Source organism: Leptonychotes weddellii, chromosome 11 (assembly GCF_054177405.1).
Source record: "Leptonychotes weddellii isolate Sample4059 chromosome 11, ASM5417740v2, whole genome shotgun sequence".
Taxonomy (NCBI): Eukaryota; Metazoa; Chordata; class Mammalia; order Carnivora; family Phocidae; genus Leptonychotes; species Leptonychotes weddellii.
Genome location: NC_138379.1, coordinates 15,063,560 through 15,082,816, shown reverse-complemented (window position 1 = coordinate 15,082,816; position 19,257 = coordinate 15,063,560). Strand labels below are relative to the sequence as shown.

Here is a 19,257-nt window from a genome sequence, read left to right as displayed (position 1 = left end):
TTTCAGACTATACTTATGTGTTTATTTTTGTGGTAAAAAGGAAGTGAAAAAAGGGAACATTCAGGACGATATAGCCAAGATGGACAGAGTGCTCCCTCTTCAGTGGGATCTTCTCAAGATGCCATGGAAGGAAAACTTTCGTAACTACCCTCCATGTTCCAGTGAATGTTCTGGGTGTTTACAGGCATTACTTATGATCTTTTCCCAAACCTGCAAGGTGGTTATTGTTTTCTCATTCTTTACTAAGACGAAGCAAGGTGAGATAACTTGCCTATAGTCAAACAGCTAATGAGTGGAAGAGTTGGAATAGAGGTCCCAGTATGTCTCCATTATAGTGTCTGCGCGGGGGGGCGGTTTATCCTGTCAGAGACCACAGGCTCATAAAACTCGCACTAAGAGCCGTGAGCCTGTCAGTTGTCTCTCACGGAATTATCTTGATGCTAAGGATAACAAACAGGTTTCTCACGCATCCCTACCATTGGTGCTTTAGGGTAATTTTGTAAAAGTTATTTCCTGCATAGTAATTAATATAATGGACAAAGTTAGGAAAGCTCCAGGTCCAAAGTGCTGCTCTTTCACTGACCAGTTAATGAGCAAGGACAAGTTATTTAATCCTTCGGGATATTAGTTTATTCTTATATGAAATGGCAGTAATGATACTGACTTCATTAGGTTAACATGTACATTAGAAAGTTACACGTGCCTCCCACATAGAAGGAAAGCGCTCAGGAGCTGCACTTTCTCTGGTGGGCAGGGTGCTGTGCACGTCACAAGACGCCAAGTCAGCTGCTGCTGCCGTCAATCTCATGACTCCCCTCGAGATTCTGCCGCCGTTCGTGAGGAAGGGGGTTTATTACTTCCATTCTTCACAGAGGACAGTTCTGTTCTAGAGAGGGTACCCACTTTTGTGCTGAGTCAGAAGACAGAAGATAATGGTGTTCCCAAATCCTCTTCTTCATGCCAAAGCCTAGGATTATTTCATGCGGGAATTGGGAGCAGGCTCGACTGATTAAGTGAATAAATAAATCTGTTAAAAACTTATGTCCTAGGGGAGTTATGTTGGAACTCAGAGCTACTTTGTTGTGTTTAGCACAGTGTGTTAGGATTATATCTATCTTGGTAATTGCTGTTCATCCTTCAGCATTCTACTCGAATGTTGCTATCTCCTCTGCTTTCATGAGTTTGAGTTGCTGTTATTTTCCTAGTCTTTCAAGTGATAGTTTAGATCATTGATCTCACTATTTATTTTTGCAATGGATGCATTTAAAGCTGTAAATTTCTTGGGAATTACTGCTTTAGGTGTATTCCCAAGTCTTGATTTGTCATATTTTTATTATCCTTAAGTTTAACATATTTTCTAATTTCCATTGTAATATCTTCTTTGACTCATAGTTATATAAAAGTAGATTGCTTACTTCGGCCAGTTTTTAAAGTTTTCTCTTTTTTTATTGATTTCTGATTTGATTCTACTGTGGTCAGATACTCCATATGGCTTCATTGTTTTGAAATTTACTGAGACTCTGTGGTCCAGTGGAGGGTCTATTTTGGTAAATGTTCTGTGTGCACCTACAAAGAGTTTACATTCTGGAGTTGTAGATTTAATGACCTTACGAGGTCATCTAGGTAAGATTTTATCTTGGCACTTTTAGTTTAATTTAAATTGTTAAAAGTTTTTATTTAAATTCCAGTTAGATAGGGCGCCTGGGTGGCTCAGTTGGTTGGGCGACTGCCTTCGGCTCAGGTCATGGTCCCGGCGTCCTGGGATCGAGTCCCACATCGGGCTCCCGGCTCGGCGGGGAGCCTGCTTCTCCCTCTGACCCTCTCCCCTCTCATGCTGTTTCTCTCTCTCTCTCTCTCTCTCAAATGAATAAATAAATAAAATCTTTAAAAAAAAAATAAATTCCAGTTAGATAATACACAGTGTAATATTATTTTCAGGTGTATAATATAGTCAGTCATTCCACACTTCCATAAAACACCGGCACTCCTTAATCCCCATCACCTATTTCCCCCTATCCCCCCAGCCACCTCCCCTCTGGTTACCACCAGTTTGTTCCCCTTAAACTTTTAATTTGAATATAATCAGTATATCCCCCTGCTTGTTCTTCTCCAAAATAGGCATCTCCATTTCTTCTGTTATTTTCCCCCCATGGCCTTTATGAATTCTGTAGTAAATTCGTTATCCTCATTTAAATTAAAAAGATAGTTTATTTAATATGTGAGAACCAAAGAGAAACCATGCAACAGACCTTTCTTACTTTGGCTCCAAAGAATTTTTTGAGAAATCTGGAGAGACAGAAGCATCTTCCCATCTGGGAATTTTTCAGAAAGAGGGAGCCAGCAGCCTTTCCAGTATCTAGAGTGGTTTTACTAGTGCTGCCAGGAGACAGAAGAATAGACCAGAGGACTTCCTGAAATCCCTCTGGGTGTGATGAATCTGAGAGCTAACAAGTACAGACACACCGGTACGCTGTGGTTCCATGTGAAAAGGTGTCAGACTCCTGTGCATCTGAAGTGGCAAACTCCTTCACTTCCCTGTGAAACACGGCAAGATTGCATAATGAGGATGTAGGGAGGTGATGGGCAGCACGTCAGGAATCGAAGGGAGAACCCAGCAGTTACTTTCATGGAAGACAGCCGGAGGCTGGTGAGCCCGGGCCTGTTCTGGTCATGGTTCTGCTGATGAGTCTTCTGAGGACTAACATGTACTCAGGCACAGAGTTCCAGCATGGCTTTCACAGACGTGAGGGCATGCTAAGACAGTGCTTTTGTTAGAGGGGGGCAGGCATCGATGTCCAGAGACCATTTTAAAGTGATGGGCTCCAAGGCCTGCTTAAGGAACATAGAGCAGAGACCAAAGGGAGCTCGCAGACTGCACGCTTCCTGAAGTAAGAGAGGGAAGCGTGCCACTCGTGTATGAGGTAAGAGAGAGTGGACTCTAGAACCCCTCTCCAGATGGGTGGTTTACTAGAGCCCAGCTAGGTAACGTTCGCCATGTCTCCTGAGGCCCGTAGACTGGCTGAGAGGACCGGGATCGCTGTGGGCCTGGTGACTGTTCACAGCACCCCCTCTGGAACGCTGTGGAAAAGAAACACGGTGTCAGAATGTGAAGGGACCTCAGAGATCATCCTGTCACTTGATGCTTTATAGCTTAGGAAACCGCGGTGCAGGGAGGCACAGTTACTTCTTTAAGGTGCGAAATGGGCGTTGGCTGTCCCCGAAGGTAACCACAGCAAGGGTCTGGAGATAAGAGGCCAGACCACGGAGGAGAGACCTTTTGCCTCCCAGTGGCTGTCATTTGAGCCCACAGAACATTTGGATTCGAGACCTAATACTGGGGATCATTATTTATTTAATTGGACGAAAACACAGGGGTCATTTGCCTGTTTATATGGGTCATATTCCCTGTTGGAAGGCAGAGAGTTTGGGAAATGTTGCATTCCCTCTCCAGCCCTGAAATCAGGAGCTAAAGAATGCTCTTCTCTGGCCCTGCGTGTTTCTGACTTGTTTGACAAGCTCTAGTGAGCTACCAGATGTGGAATTTCTTTTCAGCCTGGGATAATTTATTTATCTGTTTGTGTATTTTACCGGGAAAGTATCTGTTGAGTTCTTGATATTCATTTGCAAGGAACTCCTGGGGGGGCGGTAGCAGTATATAGTGTTACTTGAGTGTTGGATTTTTTTTTTTTTTTTTAAGTCTGTCTGCTTTTACTCCAGACCTAAAGAGCTGGGAAATAAAATGCAACTTGTGCCTCCTCCCCTCCCCCGCCTTTAAGAGAGTTTAAAACATGTGGCAGAAAATGAGCCAGGCGGACTTGGCTGAGTGTATGAACCCGTGAATTTATTTTTCCTTTCATACTTTGATCCTCATTTCCAACCATAAAAATTATTAGTAGCACTTAAGTGTTGAACATTTTTCACCTGAGAGATGTGGAATGCTCTTGGCTAACAGTACTTGTTATAAAGTCAGAACTTCATATGGGGATGGGAATTGGCTTAGAGTGACTGTGTGTTGTTAGGCGCACAAAAGGCTGATGCCTTCCTTTTACTGCCTGGGTATCCTATAGGTGGCAGAGGCTGGTTGAACCTCTTGGGTGCTAATAAATGATGAGAATTTATATTATTTTGTTCACAAGTCTCTTAGGTAATGGCAAGTATATACTTTCAGCGGATCATGGCAAGGCAGCAAAATCGCATAGAATGCCCCACTTTTTTTCTGGAGAACCTAAAACCATTGATTGCCAAGTGAGTTCTCCTGGTATAGGAAGAGCCAAGAGGGATGGTCCCAACAAGAGAATGAGCTTGGTGTGTGTGGTCGCATGGGGCAGTGAGAAGCAGATCGAGGAGGGGAGAAGTTGTGTTTGGGTTAACAGCGGAAGCTAGGTTGGTCAGGCAATATAGGGCCAACTGAAAAGCTCACGGCAGTAAAAAGATGTTATAGGTTTGTAGAAAGGTGTCTGGTCCAGGTGAATTCAAACAACAGACACTAAAGACAGGGAAAGCCAGGTAGGTGGAGGTGGAAAGTGGATTCAAATGGATTAAAGAACCAACGAGAAGGAAAAGACAGGCTTACCCATTAGCTCACATTTATTTTGTGATGAGGGACCTTGGCTAATTGGAGAAATCCAGAGTTAGTAAAATTTAGAGATACCTATATACTCATCCAGGGAGAGCGGCGAGATGATATAATCTGTGATTCAAGTAAACTCTTACTTTTTCTCTCCTCACTAGAGGAACCAAGAGGTGAAAACAGCCTATCAGAGAATAGACTTCACAACCACCTCTTTTGAAAGCTAGCAGATAACTAAAAAAAAAAAAAAAAGACTCTCTGTCCTGTTCGTTTCTCTCCCAACCTTCTGCCAGTGAAAGTACCACAGAGACTGGGTCTGGGGAACAAATAAATGTAAGACAAGTGTTGGACTGGATCTAAAGATGGTTCCTCGCAGGCTTGTGGTTATGATCCTTCTGATGGGAAATTAGCTGCTTTCCCCCCTAGATGTAAGCCAGGTACTACATCTGAAGATGTGCTCAGGTTTGTGGGGAATCCAGGAGGCTGTCTTCAAGAGAAGTTTTTCGTGGAACTGCCTATCTCATCCTGCCATGGGCTCTAGGGCAGGCTTACCCTTTGGGTTCAAACAGGGCACCAAGAAACTCAGTTCTTACATCACCAGGACTAATTAAAAGGGAGTGTCCCTAAAGGAGGGCTCAAAATGCAAGGGACATCTCTGCAGTGGGTGGATAATCTAATCATCGGAAGTCTCTCAGCCTTCAGAAAGAACCAGTACCAGAGGTTTCCATTCTTTGACTTCTTGGCTGACTCAGATCCTTGAGCCTTCACAGAGTCTGACTTAGTGGGAGACTGAGACATTCCAGCATTTCTTTCTCTTCTCTGAATGATGGACTGTCCACATGGCCCCCAGCGCTAGGATTCACAGTGAGCCGGGCCCATTTTTGGCATGCCCAAAGTCAAACCTTGCCAAAGCTGTTCTGGGTCAGCGTTTGTGCCGGGCCTGACATTAAAGCTTTGCGGTGTACCTAGAGCCATTTTGCCAGAGCTGAGCTTTGTAGAATTATTCGTGTCTTAGGACTTGTGGTGTGCCCTCCTCATTAAGTATCTGGAGAAGTAGGTGGCGGTAAGCTCTTTGAACCTTGTGTGTCATATCTGAGTGAGCGATAGTACCTTTCCTGAGCCTGGCCGTAATATCCGCACAGTATTGAATATTGCAAACGTCTGTCTGTCTTTCCTTCCATTTTTCAGTTTTCTTATGTACCCAAAGAGTGGGCGTTATAGAAACTGTTGTCTTCAGAAGCGGTGTGGGCCAAACGGCTCATTTCAGTGAGTGTCCCTGCCCAAAAGGTACAGTCAGAGCCTCCCTCAGAGGAGACATGTGGGGGACTGTGGGCAGAGGCGAGCGGCTCTTTCTTGAGAGTGCTCTCCCTGGGGTGTTGCTCATTGCCGCGGGCCCCCTGTTTCCAGCCTGGAGGAGACCCCAGGGATGGGTTAGGTCTGTGCTATCTCCAGCTTGCACTGATTTACACCTGGGGCTCCCGGGAGCCGGGGCGGCCGCGCCTGCAGGCCGCCACTCCAGCAGGAGCTGAAAGAGGACCCGAAGCCGAGGCCGGGGGCCCACGGAGGTGCTGAGAGGAGCCGCACTGAAGTTTGACCCTTCAGAGCTTTTCTCAAGCACCCAGTCCTCGCTGGAGAATAAGTCAAACAAATATTAAGGGAAGGAAATCGAATATGTATGCTGAACATGGAAGCAACATCTGAGCATTTAAAGAAGTACCCCGTTGGGAATTACAGTAGAGTGACACTTTTTTCTTCCCCACTGAGCAAATTAAAGTTACAAGCTCAGAATTTATTTACCTAGCCTTTACTGAAACGTCAAAAGCTCCCCGTCCCAATGAGGAGGGAGTGGGCTTCCTGCTGGCGCATCTTATCATGGAAGGGTGACTCCCCCCGCCCCCGCCCCCCCCCCCGGCCCCACGCAGACTTCCATCCCAAAGAAGTCAGGTGCGTGGGTTTTCCACAAGCACGTATTTGTTGCTGGGCAGTGTGCTGGTGCTCTGCCGCCCTTTCTGCTCCTGACCCTGCGCGCTCCCCACTGTGCCCCACATCTTTCCTGTCTGCAGCCAGTTCGGGCCCACCTGGCTTTGTAGCTCCGCGCTTCCAGAACTAATGCTTATAATGTGGGATAGTTATTTTAAAGAGGTGTTGGTACACTTGATGGTTTAAGGAGTGCATACTCGCCCTCCCCCCCATTCAAAAGGAGATAGCTGCAAAGATGTTCTAACCTGAAAGGATCCATATGTTTGAGGGTTATTATTCCAAAAGCTGCCTGTTGTCTTGTTGGGATTGATTACAGGCTTTGGCTGCTCCAAGAATTCAGAGCCTCAGAATTCGGCTGATGATTTGGGGATGTGGGGAATTTGTCTTGCACGGGCTGCTTATCTGCCTTGATTTTGATAGAGTTGCTTCAGGGAGGTGTGTGGGCAGGACTTGGCCTAGGGCCAGGGGAAAAGAAAGCCCCAGCGGCATCCAGGTGGTGAATGGCCCTGGCAGCTCTCAGGGGGACAGCGTCTGTAGCCTTCCAGAGAACATTCTGTGGTGTTCCCCAGTGGGACGCTGCATTCTTCACTGCCAGTTGTAAAATGGCTTTTGCAAGATCATGAACGCAAGGCGGTGCCGCTTGATGGCACTGGCATTAAAGAGCAGTTGCACATTTTGGAAGAATCAGAAGAAAGCTTGAAGGATCCGAGTAGTCCACTGCCTTTGGAACTGTTGTGACTGGGAACAACAAGTCTTTAGAAAGCAAGGTGGACCAGTCTGTATGATGTTTATAGCTCACCTCCTAGGTCATACTTACTGCTGGGTGCTCGAAAATTGGTGCCTGGGGTTCACGTTAATCACAATTGCAGTATGTTTGCTCCTGCCTGTTGACTGGTTTAGATCCGGAGTTGGCAGCCTTAATTTCTGGGTTCCCAACCAGCCTTTGAGTTGGATTGAAGATCTGAGGGATGCGGCAGAAGTCCTGCTCTCATGTTGACACTCTGGTCGTTTTGTTCAGCCGGGCCACTAATTACACCCACGGCCTAGATCTCCGGGGCTGGATTGCAAGCTCCCCTAACTTAGAGCAGTCCATTTGGGCAGGATTGTGGCTGCCCTGTGGACTCCTCTGTGCTTAGTGCTGGACACAGAGTGGGTGCTCGGTAAATATTTATTGATTGAGTGAGTGAACTTAATGTGTTCGGACATTGAATTTTCTTATATATAGTTTCTGTGAGTAGAATTATAAGGAGTTGTTCAAAGTTAAATGATGCCGTATTCTGTATTCAGTGAGGGAATCCAAGTAGAGGTCATCTACTTGCTGGCCTGCCAAACACATAGCAAAGGGTAATTTTGTACTAATTACTTACTTTGTTGGGGGCAGGGGGAATCGCAACCCTCACTTTGTAATTTAACTTTGTTCTCTTAAAATGAAATCCATAAAGCTTTTTCCTTTTTTCCTGCTTTCCCACTCCCAACCCATAAGTAATCTTACCATCCTCTTAACTCTTTTTTTTGTGCTTTTTCAACTACATCCTTGCTTTCTTTCATGTCTAGCTTTTTATGCATATGACATTAGTTTTTCTAAATGGTAATCTCCTTAGTAACAAGATATATGCTTTATTTTTGTATTCACTCTTTGAAGTGTGTAAGACAGTCCCTACAAATTATGCTGAGGGGCACCTGAGTGGCTCAGTCAGTTAAGGGTCCAAATCTTGACTTTGCCCCAGGGCATGATCTCGGGGTCGTGAGATCAAGCCCCACATCAGACTCCGCACTCAGTGTGGAGTCAGCTTGAGATTTTCTCTCTCTCCCTCTGTCCCTCCGCCGTGTGTGTGTGTGTGTGTGTGTGTGTGTGCGCGCGTGCACGCGCTCGCTCTCTCTCTCTCAAAATAAGTGAATTAATTTAAAAAAAATTATGCTGAATGAAAAAAGCCAATCCCAAAAGGTTACATGCTTTGTGATTCCATTTATATAGCCTTCTTGAAATTATAATATTACAGAAATGGAGAATACATTAATGGTTGCCAGTGGATGGAGGGTAGGGTGTCTCTAAAAGATCAGCAGCAGGGAGCCTTGTGGTGACGGGAATGCTCTGTGTCTTAACCGTGTCAATGTCAATATCATGTTGCGATGTCATGCTCTAGTTTTGCAAGATGTTGTCATTGGGGGAAACTGAGTGAAGAGTACACGGGATCTCTATTCATTTATTTCTTACAACTGCTTTTGAATTTGCAATTATCTCAAAATGTTTGATGGAAAAAAATAGTGGAGGCTCAGTAAGGATCTGTGAATTGAATGCATAAATGAATTAATAAATAGGAATACTCAAGTCTCTCCATCCTTAAACTTCATGATTTTAGCTTGCTGTTGGATCTCCTTTCTAAAACTTGATATTAGGATTAATATATATATATTTTTTTTGACAGAGAGAGACATAGCGAGAGCAGGAACACAAGCAGGGGGAGTGGGAGAGGGAGAAGCAGGCTTCCCGCAGAGCAGGGAGCCCGATGTGGGACTCGATCCCAGGACTCTGGGATCATGACCTGAGCCGAAGGCAGACGCTTAACGACTGAGCCACCCAGGCGCCCAGGATTAATATTTTTAAGGTAGATGGAACAGCTCTGGATTTAAAAAAAATATGCCATTGAAGACATCCTTCCTTTTGATGGTTTGGACTTTATTCTAGTTTTTGCCTTTTATTGTAAGCCACCCCAAGTCATTTTTTGGACATGCGTGGGATATAAATAAATAATTTGAAAGAGTCCCTCAACTGCTTGATTCCCCACCAGGAGATTATGGGGTTTAAGCAGACATACAGGGAGGGCATTATGCTGGATGAACTCATTTTGGAGCTGCATTGATGCTTCAGCCAGGATTACGGAGTTTATGGTCAATGCCACTTCTTCCCTTTGCACGTTGGGAAGAAAACGGACTTTTGGCCATTTTGGAGTAACATCCTGATTGCAAGTGATGGAAGTCACCAGGGCAGTGGCTTGAAGTAAAGAGAGTTTCTCCCCTTGCTGGACAGGGCTCAGATCTTTGGTCCCCAGTCTTTTAAATTGAGCCTGACCAAAATCAACTTGAAATTCCAGAGGCTCAGTAATGGTTATTTATAAAAACTAAAGTCTCTGTTTCCACTCGTGCAGGATTTAAACAGAGTAGCCATTTGACTTATGATCACTATTCTTCTTTTAACTTCATTGAACAATCCCCTGGGACCAGACTTAGAAATAGTATCCCCCTCCCCAGAGTTGAGGTTATGGAAATAAAAGTGATTTCAGGTTTAGTGGGTCCTAAGGAGTGCAAGATTGGAAAACACACGACCCAGTCCTGACCCATCCCTTCTTCCTCCCGTTGCCTCAAACTCACGTCTCTCCTTCCCTTTGTTATTATCTCTCAGGAGATTCATTGCCTCATGAAAAATAGTAGTTGAGATTAATTTTTCATTCAGCAGCTTTTTGCTTGTATTCCCTTCTCTGCCCCGGAGCCTCACAGATTACAAGGTTCCAGCGGGCCCATGGATGTCATATGTGGGATCCCACTAGACTGTTACACCACTGGGGACAGGGGTTCCTTCTTTTAATGGTGCAAGCATGTGGCTTTCTTTGCTAAATGGGAACCACATTCATGAAGAACCTTCAGCTTTTAGAAGACAAGTACCGGGGGGAGCAAGGGTTTTGCGGGTTTCCCCACCTCCTCTCCCTACCCCGTTCTACTCTCAGCTTGGGCGGTATGCATGTGTGACTCTGCCCACGTCTGCACTAGCCCCGGTGACGAACACGGACACAGTGATTTCACACACTACCACCTGACTTTGTTTCCCAAGTGAGGGACTGAGCTTGGGGAGAGGAGGTGCTTTTGAGACTCAGAGAAGTGGGGAATCCTGCGACTTCACGAACAGATGTCCAGTCTGGGAGTTAGGACCGAGCTTAGGCTTGAACTAACCACGTAATATTCGGAGAGCCACTTCCTCTCCAGCTCTGTTTTCTCGTCTGGACCGTGAGGGAGCTGGACCAAACAAGCTCAGTCTTCCAAATGGTCTCTAGCTGCAAATCTCTGAGGTCTTGTGGGCAGGGGTCAGCAGCTCCGACTGGCAACGTGTGAATCTTCTCCTTCCCATCCGCAGAAGGCATCTGGTTGTGCCATCTGGTGAGTTGGTGCTGATAAGGATAAGAATGGTTTAAAGCCACCTTCTCCAGCAGTGTCTTCCTAAGGTGGTTATCATTGCAAGATTTAACCGCACACGTTCCTCCATCAACTCTGGCCCACCCCAGCCTGTCTCTTTTGCCTTCATCACCACTCTGAGCCTGAAGAAAGAACTTGAAAGGAATGGAGAGAATGTCTCCCAGAACCAAGGCACTAACCTTCAGCCAGACTGGGGCAAATAGGATTGCTGCCCAAATCCCAGAAGTCTTCCCATGATCCTGGTTTTCCTGCTTGGCTTATTTTAAGCAGACTGCTGCCTTGGGTTGGAAAGTTCTCTCAGGCAGACTGAAGTGATCTAACAGGTAAATCTTAATACTTAACATAGCATGTACCTGTATTTGTCAAAACCAATCAGCATTAGGGAACTCGGGGTGACAGCTTCAGGGCTCCCTTGCTCTAGATGTCTAGCATTAGCATTTAATTGTGTCTCAGGCGTGGACAGAGGCTCTTCGGCTTTTTGCAAAGCATCCCCTTGACAAAAACTACCAACCACCAGTGTGATTAAAAGCATGAGCTGAAAACGAAGCCAATCAGGCTGAAGCCCTCCGTTCCACTTCGTTTCAGGAAATGCCAAATATAAAAGGTGAGCTCTGTTCCCAGTGGCCTGAGAGTGAATCTGATAACAGGCTCCTCTGTGGAAACTAGCTTGGAGTTGGAATGCAGCCAGCTAGCCCTTTCCCATCTGGGCAGCATGCAAGACAAGCCTGAGGGAAGAAGGGCCACTGATTCAAAGACGTTCGCACGTTGGGATTCTTGCAGCTCTGCCCCCGCTGACCCAGGCATGTGACCACAGGGTTTGGGCTGGCTCCTTGAGTTCTGTTCTACTTTGATGGTTAGGGATTGATAAAACCCAGGGGGCGTGTGCAAGGAGAAAAGTGAAACCCTGGCCCGGTTTGATGTGCCTTGGATCCATATTCCCCGTATTTCTCTCACCACTTCTTAGTCTGTCCCTGGGCTCCTGATTCCTGATACATATGGTATCCCTCTCACCCAGTAGCAATATCCCTGTGGAACCGTGCCTTTGAAAGTGTGATGATTATAGCAGCCACTTCAGAGAGTTACTTTTCTCCTAAAGCTGACCCATGATTTCATAATTGTATATCCCAGATGGACGCCACCTGTTGTTACACCTTCCCCCCCCGCCCCCCACCCTCCACCCCCCCCCGGTCTGTTTCCTGAATCTGACTATGCTTAGCACACACCCTGGGTTTAAAATGCACTCTCCAGGCTGGCTTAGAAGACAGTGAATTAGCTAGCCTCTTTTCAGTAACATTTATTGGGTACCCATATGTGTATGGCATTTCAAACCAAAGTTAATAATGCAGGCCATGTACTTTAGAAATGTACAACTTGGAACTGATCACAGTTGATGAGTTAGTTCTTTGGGAATACGTTAGTAAGGAAAAAGATATGAGATTTTAGGCCTAAAAGGACATTAGAGGGCACTTAATCCAAGCCCTCTTTTGCAGGTGGCAAAATGAAAGCAGGGTAACCTGAGCAGGTGGCTTGCACGACTCCTCAGGGGCAGAGCTAGTTCTGGCTCATCCACCTTCACCAGGCACCTGTGGCATACTTTTTCATAGCATGTAATCAAGGCTGCTGCCTGTGCCTTGAAACCAAGGGAGAAGACCCTAGTTTGATCAGCTAGCTTGGGGAAGCCACAGAACAACTCGGAAGTTGAAGAAGAGAGAGAGAATAGATAGATAACTCTGAAAAGAGTCCAGCGAGCGCAGCTGGGAGTCCAGAGAAGAACAAATATCCGTAAGTGGTTAGGACCAAGATTGTAAACATTCGAGTGGAAGGAAGCAGTTAGAGCATGGTATTATGTTGTTACAATCTCCGTTTGAATAGTGATGTGGAAATAGCCCCCAAATGTAAGGAAATAGCCCCCATTAAATTATTGCTAAGCCCCTAACCAAGGCATAGAGTTTTAATAGAGGCTCTGTCTTCAGAGTTGCGCATGATTAAAAATAGATGAGGATGGTGTATACAGAGGACTGGAACAGTACAGACAAACAGTTGAGTAATGGCATAGTGACCCGAGCATGGCCAGTGGAACACTAGTACTAGAACTCCAGGGATAGAATGTGAGGTTTCAGATGCCCGCACTGCAATATATAAAGGCATCTGTTAGTAATGACAAAAGGCTGACCCCAGAGCATTTCTGTGAGGTAAAAAGAAAAAAGCTGAATTAGAGTGGGAGGTGGGTAGTCATGAGGAGAGGGGGTGGAATTTGAGTTCTCGCTCTTCTGGCTGGGAAGATGCTTTACTGTCTACATAATCGACTTCGTGCTACACTGGGACTCGATTAGAGAGGGCCCATCCTGCTTGGCTCTACTCCGTTTTGATCCCGTAGTCAGCTGCAGAGTTATAGATGAAGTGACAAGGATGGTATCTTGATTGTATCCAGCTGCCTGGAGTAAGTCAAGGGCAGAGAGGCCCCGCCTGAGGAACAGCGCTCACTAACGGCTCCGAAGGAGTCTGAAATTCAGGACACCTCTGATGCTTTTAGAACAGCATAGTTTAGCATTCTGTGACCCAGTGTCACTCAATTAAGTCCCTGTGGAGAGAAGTCTGATAAGTGCCTTCAGCTAACAGGAAGAAGATTGAAATCCTAACAGGGTTTGACCCTAAAACGGAGCCCGTGTTGTTAGGGTTGCTGCAAACAGGGGCTTGAAAAGAAGGACCCTTGGGAAGGTGCACAGATTGGAGACTCAAAAGTAGCCTCGGGGTGGAGGAAATGCGGCTTCCGTCCAGCAGGGGTGCCGACCGAATGGATGCCTCCCTGTCCCACCCAGCCCTTTCCCCCCACCGCGCCCATCCCTGGTGGGTAGTGTAGTGACTTGTGCTTGGAGCCTTTCAGAACCTCTGTAATTCCACGCAGGGGAACCGTGCATTGTGGTACCAGTGTGACTTGAACGGGCAGGTGCTCGCTGCTGACGAAAGGAAGCTGGCAGTGCCTTTAATGGAGTATGCCCGGGCCCACAAACCAAACAGAAGCTACGGCTCCCATACTGTGTTGTCGCTCTGGGCTCTGTAAAACTGTAATAGTATCATATTATTTTAATCTACTGAAATCCAAACCCCGGAGTAGGAACACAGCAGTAGCCTCACGCATCTGAGGAAATGTTTGACATGGCTTCGTTTGTCTGCAGCTCTTCTGATGGCGGCTGTGGCTGATTAACTCTGTTGGGTACAACATGGTGTTAATGAGGCCAAGGCTGTGGGTTTGAGACGCCTGGTACGTGAACTGGTTTCACGCAAAGGAAACCCCAGACCACGCTCAAGACCCAGGTCAGATATCCCATAAAAGCATGTGGACGATCACAGGAGGACTAAGGGAGGGCGGTGTAATGACTCAGCGAATATCCCTTACCCGCTTCTGGAAAAGCAGTTTAAAACATGTGCTTTAGCAATAGTGAATTATTACTGTGATCTTCACGTGCAAAGGATATCACATTATTATTAATGGTAACCGTTGATCAGTACTGTCGCAGACTTCCTTTCTGAATTAAGGAGAACACTGGCTCGGCCTGTGAGGGAAAGAGACAGCATCTTCAGTCCCTTCTTTTAGTCTCAGCTTTTTTGCCTGCCGAGATTTTGCCCATTCGTGCATTCCGTGAGTGTGTATGGACTGCTGTCCTGTGCAGGCACTGCTCTTTGTGCTTGGGAAACTGCAGGGAATAAAACGAAGCCTCTGTCTTCATGGAGATTAAATTCTGTGGGAGGAAAATAGGTGGTAAATAAGGAAACAGTAAATAACCAAAACAATTCCAAAAAATGAAAGTTTGGTGAAGGAAAGGATGGGGTAAGAGATGTGATGAAGAATGGCTGGGAGGGAGACAGTGTTCACCTTGGGTAGGAAAGGCTGAAAAGGCCTCTTGAAAGTAGGTGACATTTAAGCAGAGACCTGACTGGTGAGCAAGAACGAGCTTTCTGAAGAGCTGGGACAACATTCCTGGCAGAAGAAATAGAAGCAGCGGTCATGATTCCAGAACAGAGAGTCCACTGAAGTGTGGGAGAATGTGGTAAGAGGAGAGGTTGGGGGAGTGGCTGGGCCCTTTAGAGTACGCTAAGGAGTTTGGCTATTATTCTTGGGCAGCGGGAATCCATTTTTTGTTTTGTTTCAGGGATGGAACAGTTCTTAAAGATTTTGGGGGATATTGGTTGACGTGTGTCCCCCTAAAAAGTTATGTTGAAATCCTCACCCTTAGTAACCTTATTTGGAGATAGGATCTCTTTAGAGGTAATCAAGTTAAAATGAGGTCATTAGCGTGGGCCCTAATCCATTTTGACTGGTATCCTTATAAAAAGGAGAAATTTGGACACAGACACACACACAGAGGGAGGAAGGCCATATGAAGAGAGAGGTTAGGAGTGATGCATCTACAAGCCAAGGAATGCCCACGATTGACAGCCAACCACTGAAGCTAGAAAGCAGCTAGGAAGGATCATTCCCCTGTAGGTGTCAGAGGGAGCATGGCCCCGCCAGCACCTTGATTTTAGACGTCTCGATTTCTGTTGTTTTAAGCCACCTGGTGTGGTGACTTTGTTACAGTATCCCTAGCAAACTACAGAAGGGAAGGGGTGCTGGCAACTGGCTCTGCCCTGGGGAAAGCAATGATGCATCGTCCCTGGACTCAGTGACATGTGGGCGTTGGGGAAGCGTCCACTTGCTGCAGCACATGACCATACGACTTATATATATGTGGCTAAATATGTGACAAAGATAATACTAATTTAAAATACATATATATATATTTATACACAAACACACACACACACACACACAAAATAGGATACAGCCTGTTCATTGAGTTACCCTTAACCAGATCTTTCTCAACTTAGCAGAGGGTTACCCGATAAACCCATTGTAAGTTGGGGCACCTGGGTGGCTCAGTCAGTTAAGCATCTGACTCTTGATTTTGGCTCAGGTCATGATCTCAGGGTCATGAGATTAAGCCCCGTGTCTGGCTCTGTGCAGAGTCTGCTCCTCTCCCTGCTTGTATGCTGTCTCTCTCTCTCTCTCTGTCTCTAAAATAAATAAATAAAAAAAATCTTTTTTTAAAAAAGTGCTCAGAGCACTTACATTAGCCTACAGTTGGGCAAAATCAAACACAAAGCCTATTTTATAATAATAAAGTATTGAGTATCTCCTGTAATTTACTGAATACTGAAAGCCAAAAACAGAAGAGTTGTCTGAGTAGAGGTTGGTTTTAAGTGTACTGATTGTTGACCCTCGTGATCGTGGGGCTGACTAGGAGCTGCTTCACTGCCAGTGCCCCGCATCATGAGAGAGGATCGTACCACATACTGTGGGCCCAGGAAAAGATCCAAATTCAAAAATTCAAAGTAGGTTTCCACTGAATGCATATTGCTTTTTTACCATTGTAAAGTTGAAAAATCATAAGTTGAGCTATTATCAGTTAGGGACCATCTGTTCTCTAATATTCTTTTAGGAAAGTCCTGTTAGAGATACTATGTAAATAATGGTTTGGAAGGGCGAGAGTGGAAGCAAGGACATGAGTTAGAGGCCTGATAACAACAGTCTAGGTGAGAGATGATGGTGGTTTGAGCTAGAGAGAGGGGTGGGAGAATTGGCCAGAGGTGGTCAGAAGTAGAGCCAGCAGGACTTGCTGATGGATGGGGTGTGAGGAAGAAGGAAAGGAAGGTATAAAGACTGACTTCTAGCTTTTTGGCTGGGGCAGTCAGGTAGATGATTTACTGAGATGGAGAGGATTGAGAGAATGGCTTATCCAGGGATAGGGACTCGAGTTATGCGTTGGACATGTTAAGTTTGAGATGCCTATTGTTTATCCAGTTGAAGGTATTAAGTAGTTGGTTTTCTCAGGAACATTCTGGGCCAAACAAATTTAGAGGTCAGTATAGTAGAGAAGGTATTTAAAAGTGATTGAAACTAGTTGAAATAACTCAGATTGTTTAAAGAAGAGACTAGGGCACAGGACTGGACCCTCAGGAAGAGGCCCGGTAAAGGATAAGGAATCATGGTTGCTGAGAAGTGGCACCATGAACAGCTGCTAAGTTGTCAATGCTCCTTAAAGGCACGAACTTACTCTTCTTTCAATTAAGGTTGAACTAAATTATACAGAAATACATGGGGAAAAATACTGGAAGTACCCCACCCCCAGTATACCAGATTCTGTTTCATAAAACTGTATCTTAAGAGCCTTCCCAAATATGGAGATCAAGTCTTTGTTTTCAGTATGTTACAGATTATAGAAACAGACACATTCTGTATACATGAGGCTTCTAAAAGGTCATGAAGATGACTGTGTGCTCCAGAGAATTAGGGTTTTAAAAACATTTGTTTTAGAAACAGACTTTCTGGGGCATCTGGATGGTTTAGTCGGTTAAGTGTCCAACTCTTGGTTTCAGCTCAGGTCATGATCTCAGGGTAATGAGATCGAGCCTCACATCAGGTTTCGCTCTGGGTGTGGAGTTGGCTTAAGGCTTTCCCTCTGCCCCTCCCCACCGCTTGCTTGCTCGCTCTCTCTAAATAAATAAATAAATAAATAAATCTTTAGAAACAGAGACTAAGTTTTCACAATCGCCAAATTTACTAGAAATGGGGACAGTCTGTTAAGCGTCTGCCTTCGGCTCAGGTCATGATCCCAGCATTCTGGGATCCAGCCCCTAGTGAGGCTCCCTGCTCAGCGGGGAGTCTGCTTCTCCCTCTCCCTCTCCTTCTGCCCCCATTTGTGTGCTCGTTCTCTCTCTCTCTCTCTCTCTCTCTAATGAATAAAATCTTAAAAAAAAAAATAAATGAGGACAATCGAATTGCACGGCCATGTATTCTTCATGTGTGCATGCATTAAGAATGGAGGCGGCTCAGTCGGTTAAGCGTCTGCCTTCAGCTCAGGTCATGATCCCAGGGTCCTGGGATCGAGTCCCGCATCGGGCTCCCTGCTCCGCGGGGAGCCTGCTTCTCCCTCTGCCTCTGCCTCTCTCTCTCATGAATAAATAAATAAAATCTTAAAAAAAAAAAAAAGAATGGCACCTGTTTCCTTCATCATTAGTTAAGAGAGTACCTACCTTGGCCCAAATAAGTGAGCTGTTACTACATGACTTGAAATTTCCCAGCAACAGCAGGAGGATTTGGAGTAAATTAGAATCCACATCTATCTTTGAATATTGATAGAATACCTAGCCCCTGTTTAAGGAAACCTCTTCAGAAGCCCATCCCAACCTTAGCTGGTGAAGAGCTGGCTCTGGGAGTTTGTACCGTTTGGGTGACGTAGCACTATGTTTGGTCTCTGTCTGAACTGGATGTGTTTCTTCCTCAGGTCTGGCGGGAGTTTCCTGACCGCTTGGTGGGTTACCCGGGCCGTCTGCACCTCTGGGACCACGAGATGAATAAGTGGAAGTATGAGTCTGAGTGGACCAATGAGGTGTCCATGGTGCTCACGGGGGCAGCTTTTTATCACAAGGTAAGGTGGGGGGGCAGGCTGGGCAAGTGGATCTGAGGTGACAAAACTGCACGCATGACACGTGTTCTGTGTGGCCCAATTGAATTTCTGCTGAGTTTAGGAAAAATGTCCTCCTCAGAGGGCCTACAGAGACCATGTTGTCGCGTGCACCAGCTATGCTTCAGTTAAAGAAGAAAGGTTATGTTGTGTGATGGTTTAAAGTTATTTTTCTTACTACATAAATAATGCACGCTCATAATAGAAAATATGGAAAATTCATAACAAATGTTACCATATAAGAAGAGTCACACACACACTCAAAAGTCACTCATAGTCCTATTACTTAGAGATAACCATTGTTATTGTATAGATGTTATCTTCAGCTTGCCTTTTATTCACTTATTCGCATGTACAGACAGTTGTAAACATGCTCATTAGCCTGCTTTTTCCATGTATTATGAGTTTATTAATAGCATTCCTTCATAACATAATTGCTAATATGCTGGGGTACTAATATCCATAAATCATGTGTAACTATTTTTCTATCACTGGATATTTAGATTGTCTCAAAATTTTTTGGCTATTTAAGATAATGCTTAATAGCTAACGCTTAAGTAGTGATTAATATCCATTTTCATAACTGTTTGTACTTGTGATCATTATGATAGATTTCTAGAAGTAGAATTATGTCAAAGGGACTGAACATTTTGGGGAGGTTTCGAGATATATATATGTCTCTTGTTTTCAGTATTGTTTATGCCAGTTTATACTCCCACCAACAAAATATAGAACTGTCTTACTATAACCCCCGCTTGCATGAAATACGTAAAAAGGGAAAATCAGACTGAGCTGTTTCGGTAAGTGAAAAAGGATCCTAACTGTTTCCACTTTGATTTGACTACTGTGGTTGAAATTCCTTTTGTGTATTTCCTCTCCTGAGAATTGTCACTTCACGTTTTTGACTTTTATTCGGGAGGGATTGAAAGAGGATGCTTGGGACTCTAGAACATTCAGGTTGAGGCTGGAGCGCCCCTGGCAGAGCGTGGCTGCCTTGAGCTGTGATGCGGGCTCCGT

The 19,257-nt window shown here is 45.3% G+C and overlaps 1 protein-coding gene across 3 annotated transcripts in view; it reads left to right on the top strand.

The window, feature by feature from the left end:
• EXT2 (exostosin glycosyltransferase 2) overlaps positions 1 to 19,257 on the top strand; it is a 133,625-nt gene that overhangs the window by 104,225 nt on the left and 10,143 nt on the right. For all 3 annotated transcript variants that reach the window (XM_081798285.1, XM_081798286.1, XM_081798284.1), the window contains one exon: positions 18,061 to 18,204. In XM_081798285.1, the coding sequence (XP_081654411.1) occupies positions 18,061 to 18,204 (144 nt within the window). The remainder of the gene's footprint in view (positions 1 to 18,060; positions 18,205 to 19,257) is intronic.